At 40.7% G+C, this 23388-nt stretch overlaps 3 protein-coding genes across 3 annotated transcripts; 2 read left to right on the forward strand and 1 right to left on the reverse strand.

Annotated features, from left to right (window-relative positions):
- Positions 1-4765: 4765 nt before the first annotated feature.
- Positions 4766-5155, forward strand: LOC132867789 (histone H2A, embryonic-like). Its single transcript, XM_060900792.1, has one exon. It carries the CDS (start codon positions 4781-4783, stop codon positions 5153-5155), a length of 375 nt encoding a protein of 124 aa, XP_060756775.1. The 5' UTR covers positions 4766-4780.
- A 528-nt stretch (positions 5156-5683) lies between these two features.
- Positions 5684-6028, forward strand: LOC132868096 (histone H3.3 type 1-like). The gene has a single exon (XM_060901051.1). It carries the CDS (start codon positions 5684-5686, stop codon positions 6026-6028), a length of 345 nt encoding a protein of 114 aa, XP_060757034.1.
- Positions 6029-7406: 1378 nt separating this feature from the next.
- On the reverse strand, positions 7407-7781 carry LOC132867770 (histone H2B-like). The gene has a single exon (XM_060900775.1). The coding sequence runs from the start codon at positions 7779-7781 to the stop codon at positions 7407-7409; it is 375 nt and encodes a 124-aa protein (XP_060756758.1).
- Between the last annotated feature and the right edge of the window lie 15607 nt (positions 7782-23388).

Below are 23388 nucleotides of genomic sequence, written 5' to 3' on the forward strand. Positions count from 1 at the left end.
CATCTATGTTCTATTCTGAATAAAATATGGAATTTTGAAACTTCCACATCATTGCATTCCATTTTTATTTACAATTTGTACTTTGTCCCAACTTTTTTGGAATCGGGGTTGTATTTTGTGCAGCTATAAAGCGAACATTAATTACTTTGTGCAGCTGTAAAGCTAACATGAATCAGTTTGTGCAGCTGTAAAGCTAACATGAATCACTTTGTGCACCTGTAAAGCTAACATGAATCAGTTTCTGCAGCTGTAAAGCTAACATGAATCACTTTATACAGCTATAAAGCGAACATGAATTACTTTGTGCAGCTATAAAGCTAACATGAATCACTTTGTGCAACTATAAATCTAACATGAATCACTTTTTGCAGCTGTAAAGCTAAAATGAATCACTATGTGCAGCTGTAAAGCTAAAATGAATCACTTTGTGCAGCTGTAAAGCTAACATGAATCCCTTTATGCAGCTATTAAGCTAACATGAATTACTTTGTGCAGCTATAAAGCTAAAAATGAATCACTTTGTGCAGCTGTAAATATAACATGAATCACTTTGGGCAGCAATAAAGCTAACATGAATCACGTTGTGCAGCTATAAAGCGAACATGAATTACTTTGTGCAGCTATAAAGCTAACATGAATCACTTTGTGCAGCTGTAAAGCTAACATGAATCATTTTGTGCAGCTGTAAAGCTAACATGAATCACTTTGTGCAGATATAAATATAACATGAATCACTTTGGGCAGCAATAAAGCTAACATGAATCACTTTGTGCAGCTATAAAGCTAACATGAATCACTTTATGCAGCTATAAAGCTAACATGAATCACTTTATGCAGCTATAAAGTGAACATGAATTACTTTTGCAGCTATAAAGTTAACATGAATCACTTTGTGCAGCTGTAAAGCTAACATGAATTACTTTATGCAGCTATAAAGCTAACATGAATCACTTTGTGCAGCTGTAAAACTAACATGTATCACTTTGTGCAGGTGTAAAGCTAACATAAATCACTTTATGCAGCTATAAAGCGAACATGAATTACTTTGTGTAGCTATAAAGTTAACATGAATCACTTTGTGCAGCTATAAAGGTAACATGAATTACTTTGTGCAGCTATAAAGTTAACATGAATCACTTTGTGCAGCTGTAAAGCTAACATGAATCACTTTGTGCAGCTATAAACCTTACATGAATCACTTTGTGCAGCAATAAAGCTAACATGAATTTCTTTGTGCAGCTATAAAGAGAACATGAATCACTTTGTCCAGCTATAAAGCTAACATGAATCACTTTGTGCAGCTATGAAGCTAACATGAATCACTTTATGCAGCTAGAAAGCGAACATGAATCACTTTGTGCTGCTATAAAACTAACATTAATCACTTTGTGCAGCTATAAAGTTTACATGAATCACTTTGTGCAGCTGTAAAGTGAACATGAATCACTTTTTGCAGCTATAAAGCTAACATGAATCACTTTATACAGCTATAAAGCAAACATGAATCACTTTGTGCAGCTATAAAGAGAACATGAATCACTTTGTGCAGCTGTAAAGCTAACATGAATCACTTTGTTCAGCTGTAAAGCTAACATGTATCACTTTGTGCAGGTGTAAAGCTAACATGAATTACTTTGTGCAGCTGTAAAGCTAACATGAATCACTTTGCTCAGCTATTAAGCTAACAGGAATCACTTTGTGCAGCTGTAAAGCTCACATGAATCACTTTGTGCAGCTATAAAGTTAACATGAATCATTTTGTGCAGCTATAAAGCTAACATGAATCACTTTATGCAGCTATAAAGCGAACATGAATCACTTTGTGCAGCTGTAAAGCTAACATGAATCACTTTGTGCAACTATAAAGCTAACATGTATCACTTTGTGCAGGTGTAAAGCTAACATGATTCACTTTGTGCAGCTGTAAAGCTAACATGAATCACTTTATACAGCTATAAAGTGAACATGAATCACTTTGTGCACCTATAAAGCTAACATGTATCACTTTGTGCAGGTGTAAAGCTAACATGATTCACTTTGTGCAGCTGTAAAGCTAACATGAATCACTTTGTGCAGCTATAAAGCTAACATGAATCACTTTGTGCAGCTGTAAAGCTAACATGAATTATTTTGTGCTGCTGTAAATTCAACATGAATCACTTTGTGCACCTATAAAGTTAACATGAATCACTTTGTGCAGCTATTAAGCTAACATGAATCACTTTTTTCAGCTATAAAGCTAAAATGAATCACTTTGTGCAGCTATTAAGCTAACATGAATCACTTTGTGCAACTTTAAATCTAACACGAATCACTTTTTGCATCTATAAAGCAATTTGAATCACTTTTTGCAACTATAAAGCGAATTTGAATCATTTTGTGCAGCTATAAAGCTAACATGAATCACTTTGTGCAGCTATAAAGCTAACATGAATTACTTTGTGCAGCCATAAAGCTAACATGAATTACTTTGTGCAGCTATGAAGCTCACATGAATTACTTTGTGCAGCTATAAAGTTAACATGAATCACTTTGTGCAGCTGTAAAGCTAACATGAATCACTTTGTGCAGCTATAAACCTTACATGAATCACTTTGTGCTGCAATAAAGCTAACATGAATTTCTTTGTGCAGCTATAAAGAGAACATGAATCACTTTGTCCAGCTATAAAGCTAACATGAATCACTTTGTCCAGCTATGAAGCTAACATGAATCACTTTATGCAGCTAGAAAGCGAACATGAATCACTTTGTGCAGGTGTAAAGCTAACATGAATTACTTTGTGCAGCTGTAAAGCTAACATGAATCACTTTGCTCAGCTATTAAGCTAACAGGAATCACTTTGTGCAGCTATAAAGCGAACATGAATCACTTTGTGCAGCTATAAAGCTAACATGAATCACTTTGTGCAGCTGTAAAGCTAACATGAATTATTTTGTGCTGCTGTAAATTCAACATGAATCACTTTGTGCACCTATAAAGTTAACATGAATCACTTTGTGCAGCTATGAAGCTAACATGAATCACTTTTTTCAGCTATAAAGCTAACATGACTCACTTTGTGCAGCTATTAAGCTAACATGAATCACTTTGTGCAACTTTAAATCTAACACGAATCACTTTTTGCATCTATAAAGCAATCTGAATCACCTTGTGCAACTATAAAGTGAACATGAATCACTTTTTGCATCTATAAAGCTAATTTGAATCACTTTGTGCAGCTATAAAGCTAACATGAATCACTTTGTGCAGCTATAAAGTTAACATGAATCACTTTGTGCAGCTGTAAAGCTAACATGAATCACTTTGTGCAGCTATAAAGTTTACATGAATCACTTTGTGCAGCTGTAAAGTGAACATGAATCACTTTTTGCAGCTATAAAGCTAACATGAATCACTTTATACAGCTATAAAGCAAACATGAATCACTTTGTGCAGCTATAAAGAGAACATGAATCACTTTGTGCAGCTATAAAGAGAATATGAATCACTTTGTCCAGATATGAAGTTAACATGACTCATTTTGTGCAGCTATAAAGCTAAAATGACTCATTTTGTGCATGTTATTGTTCTACAGTGGTGCCTGAAAGTTCATGAACCCTTTTGAATTTTCTATATTTCTTCATAAATATCACCTAAAATATCATCAGATTTTCACACAAGTCCTAACATTAGATAAAGAGAATCCAGTTAAGCAATGAGTCAAAAATAATCTACTTGGTCATTTATTTATTGCAGAAAATCATCCAGTATTATATATCTGTGAGTGGCAAAATATGTGATCTTCTTGGATTTGAAGTTAATTTGGTGAAATTAGAGTCAAGTGTTTAAAATCAATGGGATGACACTCAGGTGTGAGTGGGCACCCTGTTTTAAGCCTCACTCACGACCCAACGTAAATGTTTTGAACACGCATTGGTCACAGGTTTTGGTAGCTCGCAGAAAACCCAGGTTGTTAGGTCTGACAGCATAACTAAAAGGGGAGGGCCAGAAGGTAACACAGGCATGAGGGAGCCCCGGGACATAAAGCAGCAGCCACTACACTGTCAACAAACTCAAGTGAGAAAGCGAGTGTGGACTGACAGCATCCATACATCCCAGTTCACCAAAACACTTTGTCTGAGGATCCTGCAGATCTACACCTAATCTAAGTGATTATTTTTAGGGTTGTAGCTCCACAAAGTGATTATTTTTGGGGTTGTAGCTTCACAACGTGATTCGTGTTAGGATTATAGCATCAGGACGGAATTCCACAGTAGGGTTCATGGCCAAGGCGAAAAGTCGGCCACCAGAAAGAAGTAAACATGTTTGTTTGACTAAAGTTTTCTTTCCCTAAACGGCTCTTTTAAGAGCCACCCATGTTTTCATTCAAAGAGCAGTTTTCCATATTCACTCATGATATCAGATGCTGCTGATTGTTGTGGTGGAGTTGATTCCTGCTTTACAAAATGGTGACAGGAGGGCACTGGGAGAAAATGAACTGAGTCAGGGCTGATGGAACTAATAACAATTTAGATTTCTATACATCAATATATAAACTTTATAATATATATGCCTATATTCCCTTCTTTCCTTTTTCATATCTCTCTCTCTCACACACACACACGTGGGATGGTTGTCACGCAGGCTGACGCTGGAATTTGACGGCATGTTTGTGATTGGTTTTTCTGCCACAATGATCTTAACCAATCAGAGAGTGGCCGTGTTGTCTATCACAGAGGGCACGAGCTGTAGCGCTGTTTATTTCAGAGTTGTTCCTGCAACAGATCTGAGCAGCAGAATGAGTGGAAGAGGAAAGACCGGCAAGGCTCGAGCCAAGGCCAAGAGTCATTCATCCAGAGCCAGACTCCAGTTTCCCGTGGGCCGTGTCCACAGGCTCCTGCAGAAAGGCAACTATGCCAAGCGTGTCGGCGCTGGCGCTCCAGTTTATCTGGCCGCTGTGCTGGAGTACCTGACTGCTGAGATCCTGGAGTTGGCTGGTAACGCTGCTCGTGACAATAAGAAGACTCGCATCATTCCCTGCCACTTACAGCTCGCTGTGCGCAACGACGAGGAGCTGAACAAACCGCTCGGTGGAGTGACCATCGCTCAGGGTGGTGTGCTGCTGAACATTCAAGCGGTGCTTTTGCCCAAAAAGACCGTCAAGACCAAATAAACTCATCTGTTGCTGCTTTCGTCAGTCCCAAAGGGTCTTTTAAGAGCCACCCATCTATGCTCAAAAAGCACACTTTATTAATCCTTTCCCAGGTTTTGGTGCATTTCATAGCTCTAGCATAAAAGGAATTCATAAACAATATAATCAAGTGGTGTTAATAGTGATGATACATTTTATTTATAATGCATTTTAGTAGGAATAGTATAACACTAATAATAGTAGTGTGCTGGCTATGACGGCGCTGTCCGTGCGGTGATTGAACCTACAAAACGCGCTAAGCTGCGCTGTTGGCTCTGCGGAGCTGCACGAGCGGCAATATATTAGGGACGTGTGTGGCTGTGTTTCAAACTGTGTCGGTGGGAAAAGACATTCCAATAGCAAATAGGTGACGCAGCGTGTTCTCTCCAATGACAGGCGACCTTGTTCAAGATGCCCAATGAGTGCAGGACGCCATTAGATTTGAAAAAGCCAGCGTCCGCTGGCGCCGTTTATTCTGTTTCTCATCTGTGAAGTACAGAGCTCTCCGCCATGGCAAGAACCAAGCAGACGGCCCGTAAATCCACTGGTGGCAAGGCGCCCAGGAAGCAGCTCACCACCAAGGCTGCCCGCAAGAGCGCCCCCACTACCGGCGGCGTGAAGAAGCCTCACTATTACAGGCCCGGCACCGTGGCTCTGAGGGAGATCCGCCATTATCAGAAATCTACTGAGCTGCTCATCTGTAAGCTGCCCTTCCAGCGCCTGGTAAGAGAAATCGCTCAGGACTTTAAACGCGGATTTCATCTAGCACACACAAAGGCTCTTTTAAGAGCCACCTCACTGTCTCACAGAAACGAGCCTGTCTCCATACCCTGCACGGAACACTGTTCTGTTTGAGCTCACAGTTATGCCGCTTTTCCACTACAAACGCGGCTGAGCCGTGCCGTGCTGAGTTGGGCTGAGTCGAGCTGAGTGGGGCTGTTGGAGTTGCATTTCGACTACAACCGCGCTGAACCGTGCTGGCTGGAAGTGGGTGGACACATTGGGTGGAGTTAGCGAAAGTGGGTGGACGTCAGGTGATGTCGTTAAGCAGTGCAAACAGTGACATCAGTGAGCTTTTAAGCGGTAGTCTCGTGACCCGAATAGTAAACAATAAACATGGAGGACATGGAGTCGTTAGTGTTGCTGGTCTTGGTTCTGTGGCTTGTTGTCACCGACAACGCCAACAGATACTGGCAAGAGCGTATAGATGAGGCGAGGCGCATAAGGCTTCATAATTCTCGTAATTCTCCTCCTTCCGGGTTTGCAGTGTTTACAGATCCCAGCGTACTCGCGGGGCGTGTGTGGGCATGTGAGGACACGCCTCCTCACCAATCAGTGCACAGGGGAGTGTCTGCTCACGCCCCCAGCCTCACTCGGCTCGGTTTGGCTCGCTTCAGCCCCACTCCAAAACGGTGCGAGTTTTAGGGGCTAAGCAGGGCTGAAGCGAGCTGAGTCGTGCTGTTTTTTGGTAGTCGAAACACAAGCCGTGTCGGGCTGAAGTGAGCTGAAGCGAGCTGAAGTGAGCTGAAAAAGGGTAGTGGAAAAGGGCCATTAGAGTGGAGTTGGAGCAGTGAAACAAAACAGCTGTTAGGACACAGTGGCCAGAGTTCTAGAACTCCTCACGGTTTGGCTAACAGGTTTTTGTCCCCGTCCTTTTAGATATTGTGGTGTCTGAGCACCACTTCAGTAATCAGAACAGAGAAGCAGAAAGTTTTCTCTGCTGCTTGGAAATGAGCAAAGGTAATGTTGTATTTAATAATTGGTCTATATGTATCGAGGACAAAACCTTGTGCGTATTTCAATACATTTATCACTTCACACACATTTTGTGTTTTTAACAATGGATATTGTCACAAGGCGGATTTCCATTTAGCCGCAGATATAAAACATTCTAAATATTTATAATAACAGTCAAGCTACTCAATAGAAGTCACTACGCAGCACCCATATAATGTTCACTCTCTATGTTATTTTCGCTTTATAAGTAAAATAGCTCATTTATTTACTTCTTGGATGGAGGTTGGTTTCCCTGATTTGCCCACATGTGGAAACTTTTTTCGGTGTATTTTCCATCAACAAATATTTATTAAACTCTGCATTTAGTGTACTACAACGGACTTTCGCAAGGGAGCGGTGCAGAGAGAGAGAGACACGAATTTGCTCTCCTATAAAAAGTGGGTGGCTCTTAAAAGAGCCGTTGGGTTGCTGAAGGCGGCAGCAGCAGCAGCACGCTTTACTTGGAGCTGGTGTACTTGGTGACGGCCTTTGTGCCCTTGGACACGGCGTGCTTGGCCAGCTCGCCAGGCAGTAAAAGGCGTACAGCGGTCTGGATCTCTCTGGAGGTGATGGTGGAGCGCTTGTTGTAGTGAGCCAGACGAGAGGACTCACCGGCGATACGCTCAAAAATGTCATTGACAAAGGAGTTCATGATGCCCATAGCCTTAGACGAGATGCCAGTGTCGGGATGAACCTGCTTCAGGACCTTGTACACGTAGATAGCGTAGCTCTCCTTCCTGGACTTTCTGTGCTTCTTGCCTCCTTTACCAGCCGCCTTGGTCACGGCTTTCTTGGAGCCCTTCTTGGGCACGCTTTTAGGTGGCTCGGGCATGGTGCTGCTCCTCGGGTAAACTGTAAGAGAATAAATAAGGCCCGCCTTGTGGCCGCTCTATTTACAGGTCCACAGTGTAATTAGACACGAGGCAGGAACATATTTTATTGGCCACAGTTCCAAACCTCCTCATACGGGGCGCCTCCTACCGCTCCGCCCACTTCCTTCCTCTCCGCCTCGCTTTGTCTCCCTTCCCGCCGTTTTATATTCACAGCACTGATGGGAAAATTATATATTATGTAAAATGCACCCTTTTCTTATATTTCAATAACCATCTGTTACACACACACAGTTTTCATATACTGTAGAAGCGACTGGCAAGGGGGGCAGTTTAAAGCTACACAGATTAAGGTTTGTAATATTATGATGTGCTTATACAAACTCTCCCTGCTGTAAAGGCAGCAAAATTACATGGAAAAATTTATTCACAGTTAGCCAGTTTGCATGGTGATACAGGTGGTGAATGTCAATCCTTATTCGTATTGACACAGATATCATCGAATGTTACGACATGTTGCTGCTGCTTTTCTTCATTGAGACAGACATGTTGATTTTGTTTTGACAGATGTGTGTTTTTCCTGCAGCCTTTGTATGCATATAAACGGACAGCTGTGTCAAAAACAAACTTGGAAAATCGCAGCTTCACGAGCTCACAGATGGTTTTGGAGGTAAGCGTGTAATTGCTGGAAGTTTCTGCAATGGAAAACTACAATACTTATATTTATTAACAATAGTATCCAATATAATACACAGTAAAATGTGTATTGTGTGTCTGTGGATAAGGGCTGGGATGGCAGTGGGTTAGCTGTATAATTTGTGCCATTATAAGACCCACAACGTACAACTACTGTTTGCTGTGTTTCAGGTGAGGCAGTAGATGAGGAGAGTTTTCTTCTTTTAGATGAGGGCCCCACTGCGAGTCTCATTCCCAAAATTGGCCTACACTACATAGTAATGACATTGTCACAAGGGACATTTATATAAAAATATTCAAAATTTTTTATGTAATAATAATAATAATAATAATAATAGGTCATTTAAATAAATAATTGGATGAAGATTAAAAAGTGATGAATAAAATAAATGTTTTTGTTTGTTTGGTTTGGTTTTGGCAGTGCTGCGTGTTGTTCTGTGTGGATCTTGACTACCATCGTATGGACAAGTTTAAAAAGTGCACGTCACTCAATGTTTACCCAGATGCAAGTGGGGAGTTAAACTCTCGTGGTTACCAGAGGACTAGCCCCCCACTGTAACCCTAGCTATGTAATAGGCGAGAGGCCGAGGGCTGTGGAAACGGAGATCGGCGCCACACGGCGCGGGAAGGACTTTAACTTTTAACAATTTATACTACTGCTTATATGCCATTATGCTGCTTTTAAAAGGTTTTGTGTGTGTGTGTGTATATATATAATTTATTGATATGCTGCTGTGATCTGAGCCCTCAAACAGTGTTTTGTTGTATAGTAATGTGCACTGACAATAAAGAATCAATCAATCAATGTACCCCATTTGTAATAGAAATTGCGTCTTACAAATTTACTCAAAAATAACTTCATATTTTACAAAGAAAATATGTACAATTTCTGATAAATCCCAAAGCCAGAGAAATACATTTTCAAACTCTAAATGGAGTGTACCATCCAGTGATCTGTTGTGACAGTGGTTAATTATTGAAACCAGGAATTGTGTGTTTTGTGAAAATAATGAAACCTCTGATCATTTATTTTTCCAGTGTATGTCTGCAGAAGCCTTGTGACTGGATGGACATGACTGGCTTGACCTGAAGGTTTTTCAGTTGGAAAACTTTACTCAAAAGGACATTATTTATGGACAACAGGAAAAATGACTTTTTGATGAATGTCATTATTATCCTTTGTAAATTCTATATCCACAGATGGAAGTACATGAAGGTGAAACCCAGGTGTTGTGGATTTCATAATGAGTTTCTTTCTTACACTAAAGCCATTCAGGTCACGAAAACGAAAGATGCAATTAAACTTTTAAACATAATTGAAGAGCATGATTTACAAGAAAAGCCTGAGCCTCATAAATGTGTTTTATGTTTGTTTGCTTGTTTGTTTGTTTTGTTGTAATTTATATGCACCTGTTCCTTATGATCTGAAGGAAACATTAGTGCCAAGTAGCTTGTTTATGGGTCCGTCTCAGAAACTGGTCTCTCATTTGGGACATTATGGTCAAAAAAAGCATTTTCTAATTTTACAATTTTTTTTTGCATTTACTTAACACTCAATGTTTCTTTTGTCATGTTTAATAAGAATAAAGACAGCATCTTGCTTCATCTGGCCTCCACTGTGGAAAATTTTAACGATGTTCTGAAGTTCACTCGCATAACATGGAAACATGTATGCATTTAAAAATGTGAACGTGAGCTGTAGATATTTATGCTCAAATCTACTCAAAGTAGGGGGCGGGGCACCATCACGCTGTGTCAAGACAAGAACTTTCCTGAGAAATAACGCGAACGTCTGCATCATGCGGGATTTGCGGGCGGGAGCGGGACAAAATATGGCAGGCGCGGGCGGGAGCGGAACTGAAAATCATAATTTTTTTGTGGGTGTGGGTGGGAGCGGGACTGAAAATCATAATTCTTTGCAGGTGCGAGCGGGAGCGGGACTGCACAATGCGGGTGCGGGCGGGGCGGGACTGAAAAATCCAACCCGCGCAGACCTCTAATACACAGACAAAAGTTTGAAACTGTCACACAATATCCCATTGATTTATTCAATTATTTGCTTTTTCATCACTCACATAACATGGAAATACATGGTTTTTTTTCTTTACTAGTATCTTTTTACAGTGAAGATATCATTACTTATATCACATCTGAACAAGTTGCAGATTTACACTCTGCATTAAAATGTAATCATTCTCACAACTTAAAGTTAAATTATATTTTGATTACAACCAGGTCAGGGGATGCTGGTGTTGTAGGAGCCGCGCTGTGTGCTGCTTCACTGTCTGGTCTTGGCACTCTACACACTCCCTGTATGCACACTTCTTTTGCCATATTCCATCATCCCGACCACAGGTCAGGAGATCGATGGCATGGTAGCCATGCCTGATGCGAGCAGCATTGTCTGTCCTTCCAGTGATGGCATTTAGGGTACGAAGCTTCAGGTCAATGTTTGTGCAATACTCACACAGACACATTCTCAGCCGCCAGTCTTGCCGTGGATAAATGTACCTGGGTTTGCACTTGGCAAAGTGAGAGAAGCTGACCTTTGTTGACCCTGCTGGTTGTGCGGCAACAAAGTCATCGTAGACTTCCCTCAAGGGCTTCGTCAACAGTGATGCAGCCTGGCCGGTTTTTGATGAGACAAGCTTTTTGTCAGGGATGGGGCAGGAAACACTTTTGTAATATTCCTCAATCTCTTTTTTCATCTTCTCTCATTTCATGTGCTTTGATGCAGCCAGTGACAAAATGCTCTTCTTGCTGACTGCTAGGATGCTGCTGGATCCTCGAAGATTCAGGTATTTTTGACAGGTATTGCGGAGAACATGGCGAGTGTGAAGCAGATCTTTATTTCGCCTGGTGTTGTTCTTTTTCAGCTCAAATATCACAGATTTCCCGATCCTGTGTTCTAATGACCCTGGCTGGAGTGTTTTGAATAGCTGCTTCTTACGAGGTGCAAGGGAATGTACAATATCATTCAGAGTCTCTACGAGTCTGCAAGGACCGTGTGGAAAAGTTGCATAGGCCCGAGCCTTTGCCTTTCTTCTGGCTCCTTGACTCCATGATGACAATGGGGTGCAAGTGGAAGCCTGTGGTATGCTGCTGGATGGCTGGGAAGCAGCAGCTGCAGATACTGAAACAGTAAAAATGATTAAATTAACTTGTAACAATTTTTGAAACACAAGTGTGTAACTTGTGAAAAATATATTTTCAATAATACTATTTAAATATAATGATCATCAATATATTTCTATTGTAATGTTTAATTTGCAGCGTACATGCAGAATTTCACAGCTATGATTAATTTCATAACCAGGATATAACACAAAGTGACAATTCTAAAACATCCATCAGTCTACAGTTTATAAAAAAAATTATGAGAATCATTCACATCATCTTTAAAAATCTTTTTTTGACTGCATGCACTAGAACATTCAAAGAAGAATCATTCAATCAATATTTTAAATAGAAAAGTTTATTATGTTAATATTATTATCTTTGTTTTCACTACTGGTAAACACAAATAGATGGGAGATATTTCCAGAAAGCAGCTGAACAATGTCTGTAGTGGCCATGACATTCAGATTAAATGGCTTTTACAGCTTTATATTTTAAGTGTCACTTAAAATAGAAAGCTCTGAGAAATTACAACTTACACCAAACATTATAACTAAGTGGAATTTACTTCCCACTTTCCTAACTATATTTAAGTTTATTATTACTAGACAATACATGGTACCTCTTTTGTTCGCTCGCTTTTCTCTTTCCGGCTGGGCTCTCTTCTCCCTCTGATGGCGTTGTTTCTGGGGGTGTAAGCTCACCCCCCACTTTGCCTTCGCCTGCCTCCACTTCTCTCTCTGCTCCTCTTTAGCAGCTCGAGTCAATCTAGGTTGCTCTGGCTGCTCTGCTTTTTTTCAGGCTCTCATCGCCTGCATCTGAAGCCTGCTTTGCTCTCTCTGAATGGCCTGCACACACACACACACACACACACACACACACACACACACACACACACACACACACAAGTTAGCTTTGGATTTGGCAACTTTTCAACATGTTATGATGAATAACCCTGTTACATAAAAATGAAACTTGCACTAGTTGTAATATTCAGGTATGCTTCACTTCATTCATTAATACTGCCATACACATTCTTATTGACAAATATATCAACAATAGATGCATTTGCAAAATATGTCTAATGCACACTTTGATTTAGGTTTTTGTAAAAAATGTACCTTCTTTTCTTCAGAACAATTTTTTCTGTAGGCTTTTGTTGCCTCTCTGCCTCTTTGGATGTATTCAGCCCATCTCTCAGGTTCATTTTGTTGCAGTCGGTCTTTCCAATCGCGTGTCGCCTCAGAGGCAGTTTTCCTTTTTTTGAGCGGTGGGGATGGAGTAAGGCGGAGTGTGTGTCTCTAAAAGACGGATCCTTAGCCTTGAACTATGGCACAAAGCCACTGACCTGATGAAAAGTAAAACAGTTTAATGATTTTTATTAGTAAATTTTGAATAAATTTAGAATCAATCCACAGGTATTGAAGGTTATTTTAAAAAAGTATCAAGATAGTTAATTAAAACAAGAAATGGTAGCAATGGATATACCAAAGCTCATCTGAAAGATTTAGTACAGTCACAAAGCATTCTGAATCTTCACAGAAAAATACTAATTACAGCAAATTATTCCTGTAACATTTTTGTGCATGCTAAAATACAACCCCGATTCCAAAAACAAAGTACAAAGTTGGGACAAAGTACAAATTGTAAATAAAAACAGAATGCAATGATGTGGAAGTTTCAAAATTCCATATTTTTTTTCAGAATAGAACATAGATGACATATCAAATGTTTAAACTGAGAAAATGTATCATTTAAAGAGAAAAATTAGGTGATTTTAAATTTCATGACAACCACACATCTCAAAAAAAGTTGGGACAAGGCCATGTTTACCACTGTGAGACATCCCCTTTTCTCTTTACAACAGTCTGTAAACGTCTGGGGACTGAGGAGACAAGTTGCTCAAGTTTAGGGATAGGAATGGTAACCCATTCTTGTCTAATGTACGATTCTAGTTGCTCAACTGTCTTAGGTCTTTTTTGTCGTATCTTCCGTTTTATGATGTGCCAAATGTTTTCTATGGGTGAAAGATCTGGACTGCAGGCTGGCCAGTTCAGTACCCGGACCCTTCTTCTACGCAGCCATGATGCTGTAATTGATGCAGTATGTGGTTTGGCATTGTCATGTTGGAAAATGCAAGGTCTTCCCTGAAAGAGACGTTGTCTGGATGGGAGCATATGTTGCTCTAGAACCTGGATATACCTTTCAGCATTGATGGTGTCTTTCCAGATGTGTAAGCTGCCCATGCCACACGCACTAATGCAACCCCATACCATCAGAGATGCAGGCTTCTGAACTGAGCACTGATGACAACTTGGGTCGTCCTTCTCCTCTTTAGTCCGAATGACACGGTGTCCCTGATTTCCATAAAGAACTTCAAATTTTAATTCATCTGACCACAGAACAGTTTTCCACTTTGCCACAGTCCATTTTAAATGAGCCTTGGCCCAGAGAAGACGTCTGCGCTTCTGGATCATGTTTAGATACGGCTTCTTCTTTGAACTATAGAGTTTTAGCTGGCAACGGTGGATGGCACGGTGAATTGTGTTCACAGATAATGTTCTCTGGAAATATTCCTGAGCCCATTTTGTGACTTCCAATACAGAAGCATGCCTGTATGTGATGCAGTGCCGTCTAAGGGCCCGAAGATCATGGGCACCCAGTATGGTTTTCTGGCCTTGACCCTTACGCGCAGAGATTCTTCCAGATTCTCTGAATCTTTTGATGATATTATGCACTGTAGATGATATGTTCAAACTCTTTGCAATTTTACACTGTTGAACTCCTTTCTGATATTGCTCCACTATTTGTCAGCACAGAATTAGGGGGATTGGTGATCCTCTTCCCATCTTTACTTCTGAGAGTCGCTGCCACTCCAAGATGCTCTTTTTATACCCAGTCATGTTAATGACCTATTGCCAATTGACCTAATGAGTTGCAATTTGGTCCTCCAGCTGTTCCTTTTTTGCACCTTTAACTTTTCCAGCCTCTTATTGCCCCTGTCCCAACTTTTTTGAGATGTGTTGCTGTCATGAAATTTCAAATGAGTCAATATTTGGCATGGAATTTCAAAATGTCTCACTTTCGACATTTGATATGTTGTCTATGTTCTATTGTGAATACAATATCAGTTTTTGAGATTTGTAAATTATTGCATTCCGTTTTTATTTACAATTTGTACTTTGTCCCAACTTTTTTGGAATTGGGGTTGTATATTGGCATTAAAAATTTGATGTGATTACAATAAGAATTGATATTAAACTGGACATGAACAAAAAAAACCTTAATTTTCCCTTTAGGGTGGGCATTACTTTCAAATGAGCAAAAAAAAAAATTCAGCAGCACTTCCCCTAGATTATTAATTTCATAAACCCCCTTCCCCCCCCCCCCCCCATTCTCAGTTTGCCAACTGGCAATACTGCCCCCACACTAAACTAATCTTAAATAGTTTCCAAACTATTGCCTTTTTAATTTTATTAGGTTTTCAAGCCAAAGAAGAAGCCTTTATTTGTCACATGTACACTCAAGCACAGTAAAATTCCTCCTCTGCATTTAACCCATCTAAAGCAGTGAATACACACATGCATATACAAGTGAGCAGTGAGCACGCGCACACACACCCCAGAGTAGTGGGCAGCTATAAACCCCTTGCACTGATGTCACATTTATGTTAGCAACTGTTGCTACCCTAGTCCTGGGGGACAAGTGAACTTTGTTTACATACAGTTCACATACTGAAGCCAAGCAAAGATGTCCGACATCTGGTGCTGTTGTCCTAAGAAAACTACAGCTAAAAAAGCTTTACTATCGGATTACTTGGATAATCTAAGTCAGAAAGAAGTGAAGGATAAATATATGCAGAAATTAGAGTTTATTAGCAGTTCAGATCCATACAAAATTCCTCCCAGTCAAATTCCATATTGTTTATAAAATACTACTATTGACCTTTAAATCACTGAATGGTCTCACGCCACAGTACCTGAGCTAAATTCTGGTCCTTTATGACCCGCCATGCCTACTTAGATCAACAGGTGCAGGCTACCTCAAGGGGCAGACATGGATTAAAGCAAAAAAAAAAAATTTGACTGAAAATTTACGGGGGGGGGGGTATGGGTGGATTTCGATGAAATTCTATGGGGGGTTATGGGTGGATTTCGATGAAATTCTGAGAATGATTAACTTAGAACTGATAACTTTATTATCAATTAATTAATGGATTAATATATTCAATTTATTGCACTTTCTTTCTATTGCTTCTGTATATATTTTTTTTTGTGGCAAACCACACAAATGCAAGCGCCTGGAATGTTTAGCTTTTTGCACCATGAACTAAATGGCTTTCCGTTTTCACCTATTTCGTACAGCCAAGCCCACCTCCACTTGTTTTTTACACCTTTATCGATGGCAGACACATCAGTGCCTTCTTTCATGTAAAGCACATCCATGCTGCCGAAACCAAAAGCAGAATGACATGCTCCTCTATGCTCGACGTCAATATAGAAAAAAGTTTGGATCTTCGCTTAAATTAAAATTAAAATTATAATTTGACCTTACTTTGTGTTGAATACGACTTCAAAAACAATTCAAGATTTTATTAAGAGAAATATTGTGGCCAACACGAGTGTTAAGTTACCTAAAAGATCGCGTGAAGTTGGCTGCTATCTACTTTGCGTTCGTTCTCATTTTCCTCCATCATTTCATAGGCCAGAAACAGATGTTTTGATGTAATTTAACTTAGTAGACTATGATTATTATTTAATCATGGGCGCCGCCAGGGGGGGAAAGGTTAGAACAATTCTAGGGGCCCAGCACTGCCATGGGGCCCTTTAAGGGGCTGATAATATGCTTTTAATGATTTTAATAAGACTTTTGAAATAACAACAATGCAATATTCCATCTGGTAAAATGAGCTAATTGAACAAGGTTGTCTATTTCTTGAGTTCTTCAACATATTGTCATTTAACCCTCCCCCTTTTGCGAAATGGTACAGTCCAGTTCTGGTAGAAGCGCGATGCATTAAATCTGTGTGCTGATCAGTGCAATGCTACTTGCTGCTGTGTCGCGGTGCAGCAGCCAGCCAGCCAGCAGTGGAGTGCGTACAGTCCAGTGGCGGCTGCTGCTTTTTAAAACAGGGGAAGCCCATTTTATGTATTCATCGTAAAACCTGTAGGCCGGATATCAAAGCATAGAAAGGTGTGCCCCATTAGCATAGTGAACTAGACAACCCTACCTAGTGGCAGAAAGTATTTTTGCTTGTACATTTCATGTTATAGTCTGGCTTGCCAGGCTAGTGCCTCATATCTTTAATCAAAAATATGAAACATCCAAAAATCACTGGCTATTCAACGAAGAGCCTTGAACAATCATACCCTGATATGCAACACAGAGTCTTTAACACAACACCCAGCTGTGCAACACATCCTTGAACATCTTCTGCAACACAGTCTGGAAATTCATAACCAGGTAGGCTATGCAACACACAGAACCTTGAATATTATACCCAGGTATAACCTACAACACAGAGCCCACCATTCTCTTAACATTACTGAACAATATACACACTTCAGATTCATGAACATTATATGATGCACACTATTTATACACAAATTCTGCCCTCCGCTCCTTTTCCAGAAAATGCTCTGTGACCCTGTCATACCAGCTGGTTGTGCTTTCCAGAGACTTCACCAATTTCTGTTAGCAGCTAGCACTGCAGATCCCAATGAGGCTCAAGCTAGCCTACAACCAGATTGAACTACAAATGAAATAAACGAGTGAATTCACGAATGATCAAACTGATAGAATGGATGAAAGTTAACGGAGCACAACGAGTAATATTTACATTTATTTACAGAGTAATGTACAGAGACATCAATGAGAAGAAACGTTTATATGAAAAGAAATTCGGACAGCACTTTGGCACACGACTACACTTTCTCAACATCCGCTAGGGACTGATCATACTTCCGTGTTCCTCGCCGACGCCGAAGTACAGAGCCTGCCCTCCTCACGACCTCCAATAATCCTTCATCAGCCCGGCTTCTTGTCCCTCCCACTGTCTCGTTTAGTCCCAGAGAAGCCCGGCTTCCCTGGAAGTGATGATTTTGTCGATTTTAACCAATAACAACTAGCCGAAATTGGCTGTTCAGAGCCCTCTCATAGACTGCAACGGATACCCGGCTGCCAGCGCATAGAGCCCATTGAAATAAGAAAGGTTACAGCCAGTGTTGCCAGATTGGGCTGTTTTAAGTGCATTTTAGCGGGTTTTGAACATATTTTGGCTGGAAAACGTCAGCAGTATCTGGCAACGCTGGTTACAGCCTGGCAGCAAAGGTGATTCTTGTAGAGAACTGCAAGTTTGTCAGACATCACTCAAATAAGTTACAGGATAGTTATGAACGTAAATACAATCTTGGGCATATATTATGTTATGCAAGTTATTGCTTTAATGAGAATTCAACGTCATAGATGCTGCAGTTTGGGGAGAGAATATTAGGGGAAGCTCGGCTTCCCTTGTTGTCTCTGAGAAATCGCCCCTGGTACAGTCTATGATCGCTAAATATGAAGAGTGGCTGTCAAAAATGTAAAGAAAGGCAGCTGAAAGCTGAGAGGGACCGGAGAGGCAGGCAACTGGTCACTCAGTTTTTCCCAAAGAAAGGTAGCTATCGCTCACATGTGTGTTCAAAATATTAGCGAATGGTAAATGAACAGTATGAACATGGTTGGATTAGCCTATCAAGAGAACACTTTTACAGTTTGTACAGTGACATTTTTTCCATTTTAATAACTGAACTGACTTGTGTGATAAACAGGATGAAATATTACGTTATGCTGGTGCTAATAACTAGTGCTAATAACCAGTTTCATAACTAATGGGGTGCCCTAAATATGCACAGATTCAGCCTCAGGGGGACATCCGCCCTACCAAACCACTGAACTCCCCTTTGGAGAAGGAGGTAAGCAGCAATACAACCCATAAATGCTTTAGGATTGAAGTTTTTAACGAGCGAGCGCCATATACAGTTTGCTAGATTAAAGTGTTGCTAATAATGGACACCAGTCAAGTGTTTGACATGGTTACGTGTGTGGAATGTTCACACGTTCTAAACCACTGGGTATTTAAATCTTTACTGTATGAGTAGTGTAAATATTGTTCTTCATGTTTACATTTGGATTGGTTGATATTGCTGGTAAAAATCTATCTTGAATATTGAATATTTTATTGTTCATGGATATTTGAATATTTGCTTTGACAATAAATGAGTGCTGCCTAAAAGAAAGCATAAACTCTCAGTGTATTTCTTGCAGTGCATTATGTTGTATGAAATAACTGCTGCCTAGTTATTAATCAAGGCAGGAAATTGTGATTACTGATGTTTTCTGGAACTCTCTGGCACTGAAGTAGCCTATAAAGAATGTATATCTTATAAATCCATACAGATACAGTGATGCATGCAAGTTGTGTCAACACATGAATGAATGAACTCCATACTAAGTAGCCCAATTTTGCACACTTGAATGAAGAAGAGTTCAAAGCAGTGTGTTAAATAATGCTGGTTATGTTTATTTACAGTCAACTCAATAATAACTGCTGCATCATTCACCATTTTATTTCCTTTTTTCTTTTTATGTATGGGCTTATATTGGCCTGAATTATGTCTGGGCTTATACTGCCATCTACTGGTCAAGCAACATAAAAGTGTAAATTAGAAAACAAGGTCAAAAACTCCTGGTCCATGGAGGGGCAACCAATAGTCTAATGGCCCTTTTCCACTACCCTTTTTCAGCTCACTTCAGCTCGCTTCAGCTCACTTCAGCCCGACACGGCTCGCGTTTCGACTACCAAAAACCAGCACGACTCAGCTCGTTTCAGCCCTGCTTAGCCCCTAAAACTCGCACCGTTTTGGAGTAGGGCTGAAGCGAGCCAAACCGTGCCGACTGAGGCTGGGGGCGTGAGCAGACACTCCCTTGTGCACTGATTGGTGAGGAGGAGTGTCCTCACATGCCCACACACGCCCCGTGAGCGCGCTGGGATCTGTAAACACCGCAAACCCGGAAGGAGAATAATTATGAATTACGAGAATTTCTGAAGCCTTATGCGCCTCGCCTCATCTATACGCTCTTGCCAGTATCTGTCCGCGTTGTCGGTGACAACAAGCCACAGCACCAAGACCAGCAACACTAACGACTCCATGTCCTCCATGTTTATTGTTTACTATCCTGGTCGTGAGACTACTGCTTAAAAGATCACTGAATCAGTGACATACAGAGCATCGTGGATGAGTTCGCGGTGCGCAAGGCTCGTCGTATGCCCTTCAAATAATGCGCGCAGTAGGCTATTGATGTTTTATTATGAGCCATGTACAGTATGTCGCCGAATGTTTTTTTTGTTTCTGAGTTACATGTTCGTTTGAAGGACTTAATGTACAAAATAACATAGTTGCACCCCGTAGTGTTGAAATTGGTAAACACAGTGCATTCAGTGAGGTTTGCACCGCCCTCCTTTTATTTCTGACTCTTCCTGTCACCGTTGCAACCTCTGAGCGCTCATTCGTATGCCTTTCAAATAATGTGCGCAGTATAGGCTATTGATGTTTTATTATGAGCCATGTACAGTATCCTAATGTTTTTTGTTTCTGAGTTACATGTTCGTTTGAAGGACTTGATGTACTAAATAACATAGTTGCACCCGGTAGTGTTGAAATTGGTAAACACCGCAGTTGCGGACATTTTGTAGCCTAAAATGATGTTATGATAAGCTTTAATAAAGGGCCCGGTCATTTGCCCCGCCCCCGGCCCGGCTCTGACTTGTTCCGCCACTGTCACTGATGTCACTGTTTGCGCTGCTTAACGACATCACATGACGTCCACCCACTTTCGCTAACTCCACCCAATGTGTCCACCCACTTCCAGCCAGCACGGTTCAGCGCGGTTGTAGTCGAAATGCAACTCCAACAGCCCCGCTCAGCCCGACTCAGCTCGACTCGGCACGGCACGGCTCAGCCGCATTTGTAGTGGAAAAGCGGCATAACTCTGCTTACGCTCAAATTTCTGTCTAGACACACTTTGCTTTGAACATATTCCCTTTTTCAGAACAGTACACACAGCTTTCTACCTAACACATAACAATCCATGGGATTTCCATAGGTATTTTGATGCTGGGTAGAAAACTTTTTCGATGATTTATTAGCAGTCACATCACACATTTCACTACCAATTGTCCTAGCACAAGAAGGCATGTGGCAAAATCTTGAATTTTCATCTGTGATTGTAAATGCACCAGAATTAGTCACTGACCAGTTTTCATCTAGTCCCTGGTAGGTTAATACATAAAATGTAATAACAAAGTCACAAACTCAAGGTGCATGGGCTATCAAAAGTCAAATAATGACAATAGTGCAATTGTGACGAGGGTGGGCAAAGTTGGGGGGCCCAAAATTCTAATCTTTCATGGGGCCCAAAATTTCTGGCAGCGCCCCTGTATTTAACTGTAGTCTTCTAGACATTTTGACTGTTTGGGGCATTGAACGCTGGTGTATGATTTTCAGGGAATAAAGTTTAGCGCATGTTGGAACATCATTGCGCTCGCAGCCTCCAACTCCTCAAATGTCCTTTAAATTGTGATATAACGTAGGCTATAAGGCACGGTTCTAACATACCTTACACATTGGCCTAACGAAAATAATAATTGTTGGGGCGTCTGCTGATTTGTTAGCTATAAATTTAGGTCTAATTACTTCTGACAGTCTGCAAGCATTCACCGTTGGGTCTTCAAGTCTGGCTGAAGCAGAGGAGCGGGCTTTCCGGGGTTTATTTTTTCTTTATTTTTTTTTTTTACATGCTCTATTTCTATATGTCCAGGTTTGAACTAAGTCATTTTGGCAAGATTTAATTTAATACAAAACAGAAATGGTCAGACACAAGCACGCCAAGCACATGGGAATGTATTTTGCCAATTTTGACAGCGCATGTTTTTTTAATGCCGTACCATAGACAGCGAACGTTTAAACATGATCAAACATAGGAAATGAACGACACAAAGCATGGCTCAAAAACAAAAAAGTTAAATAAACCCTGCTGATAGTTGATGGTGTTACAACACATCAGTGTTATAACCCAATCTCTACCCAACCACCCGTCATTTTAATTCTCCTCGGATCAGCACCGACCTCACATTTGGCCTTGGGAGAGTTCAGTTGACGGAAATCCGTCACACGACGGAAAACTTTAATCCATGGGCAGAGCCTTTTCTTACAAAGCCCCACAGTTATGGAACAGCCTTCCAAATAGAGTTCGGGCATCAGATGCAGTCTCAGCACTTACATCTCGGCTGAAAACATACAGTGGTGCTTGAAAGTTTGTGAACCCTTTAGAATTTTCTATATTTCTGCATAAATATGACCTAAAACATCAGATTTTCTCACAAGTTCTAAAAGTAGATAAAGAGAACCCAGTTAAAGAAATGAGACAAAAATAGTATACTTGGTAATTTATTTATTGAGGAAAATGATCCAATATTACATATCTGTGAGTGGCAAAAGTATGTGAACCTTTGCTTTCAGTATCTGGTGTGACCTCCTTGTGCAGCATTAACTGCAACTAAACGTTTCCGGTAACTGTTGATCAGTCCTGCACACCGGCTTGGAGGAATTTTAGCCCATTCCTCCAAACAGAACAGCTTCAACTCTGGGATGTTGGTGGGTTTCGTCACATGAACTGCTCACTTCAGGTCCTTCCACAACATTTTGATTAGATTAAAGTCAGGACTTTGACTTGGCCATTCCAAAACATTAACTTTATTCTTCTTTAACCATTCTTTGGTAGAACGACTTGTGTGCTTAGGGTCATTGTCTTGCTGCATGAACCACCTTCTCTTGAGATTCAAATCATGGACAGATGTCCTGACATTTTCCTTTAGAAATCACTGGTATAATTCAGAATTCATTGTTCCATCAATGATGGCAAGCCGTCCTGGCCCAGATGCAGCAAAACAGGTCCAAACCATGATAGTACCACCACCATGTTTCAAGGATGGGATAAGGGTCTTATGCTGGAATGCAGTGTTTTCCTTTCTCCAAGTGTAACACTTCCCATTTAAACCAAAAAGTTCTATTCTGGTCTCATCCATCCACAAAACATTTTTGCAATAGCCTTCTGGCTTGTCCATGTGATCTTTAGCAAACTGCAGATGAGCAGCAATGTTCTTTTTGGAGAGCAGTGGCTTTCTCCTTGCAACCCTGCCATGCACACCATTGTTGTTCAGTGTTCTCCTGATGGTGGACTCATGAACATTAACATTGGCTAATGTGAGAGAGGCCTTCAGTTGCTTAGAAGTTACCCTGGGGTCCTTTGTGACCTTGCTGACTATTACACGTCTTGCTCTTGGAGTGATCTTTGTTGGTCGACTACCCCTGGATAGGGTAACAATGGTCTCAAATTTCCTCCCATTTGTACACAATCTGTCTGACTGTGGATTGGTGGAGTCCGAACTCTTTCGAGATGGTTTTGTAACCTGTTCCAGCCTCATAAGCATCAACAACTCTTTTTCTGAGGTCTTCAGAAATCTCCTTTGTTCGTGCCATGATACACTTCCACAAACGTGTTGTGAAGATCAGACTTTGATAGATCCCTGTTCTTTAAATAAAACAGGGTGCCCACTCACACCTGATTGTCATCCAATTGATTGAAAACACCTGACTCTAATTTCACCTTCAAATTAACTGCTAATCCTAGAGGTTCACATACTTTTGCCACTCACCTATGTAACATTGGATCATTTTCCTCAATAAATAAATGACC

This window comes from Neoarius graeffei, chromosome 19 (genome assembly GCF_027579695.1).
Source record: "Neoarius graeffei isolate fNeoGra1 chromosome 19, fNeoGra1.pri, whole genome shotgun sequence".
In the NCBI taxonomy this organism is placed as follows: Eukaryota; Metazoa; Chordata; class Actinopteri; order Siluriformes; family Ariidae; genus Neoarius; species Neoarius graeffei.

Bases quoted from the DNA above. Each gene is read 5' to 3' on its own strand.
- LOC132867789 (XM_060900792.1), top strand. From the start codon at position 4,781: ATGAGTGGAAGAGGAAAGACCGGCAAGGCTCGAGCCAAGGCCAAGAGT.
- LOC132868096 (XM_060901051.1), top strand. From the start codon at position 5,684: ATGGCAAGAACCAAGCAGACGGCCCGTAAATCCACTGGTGGCAAGGCG.
- LOC132867770 (XM_060900775.1), bottom strand. From the start codon at position 7,781: ATGCCCGAGCCACCTAAAAGCGTGCCCAAGAAGGGCTCCAAGAAAGCC.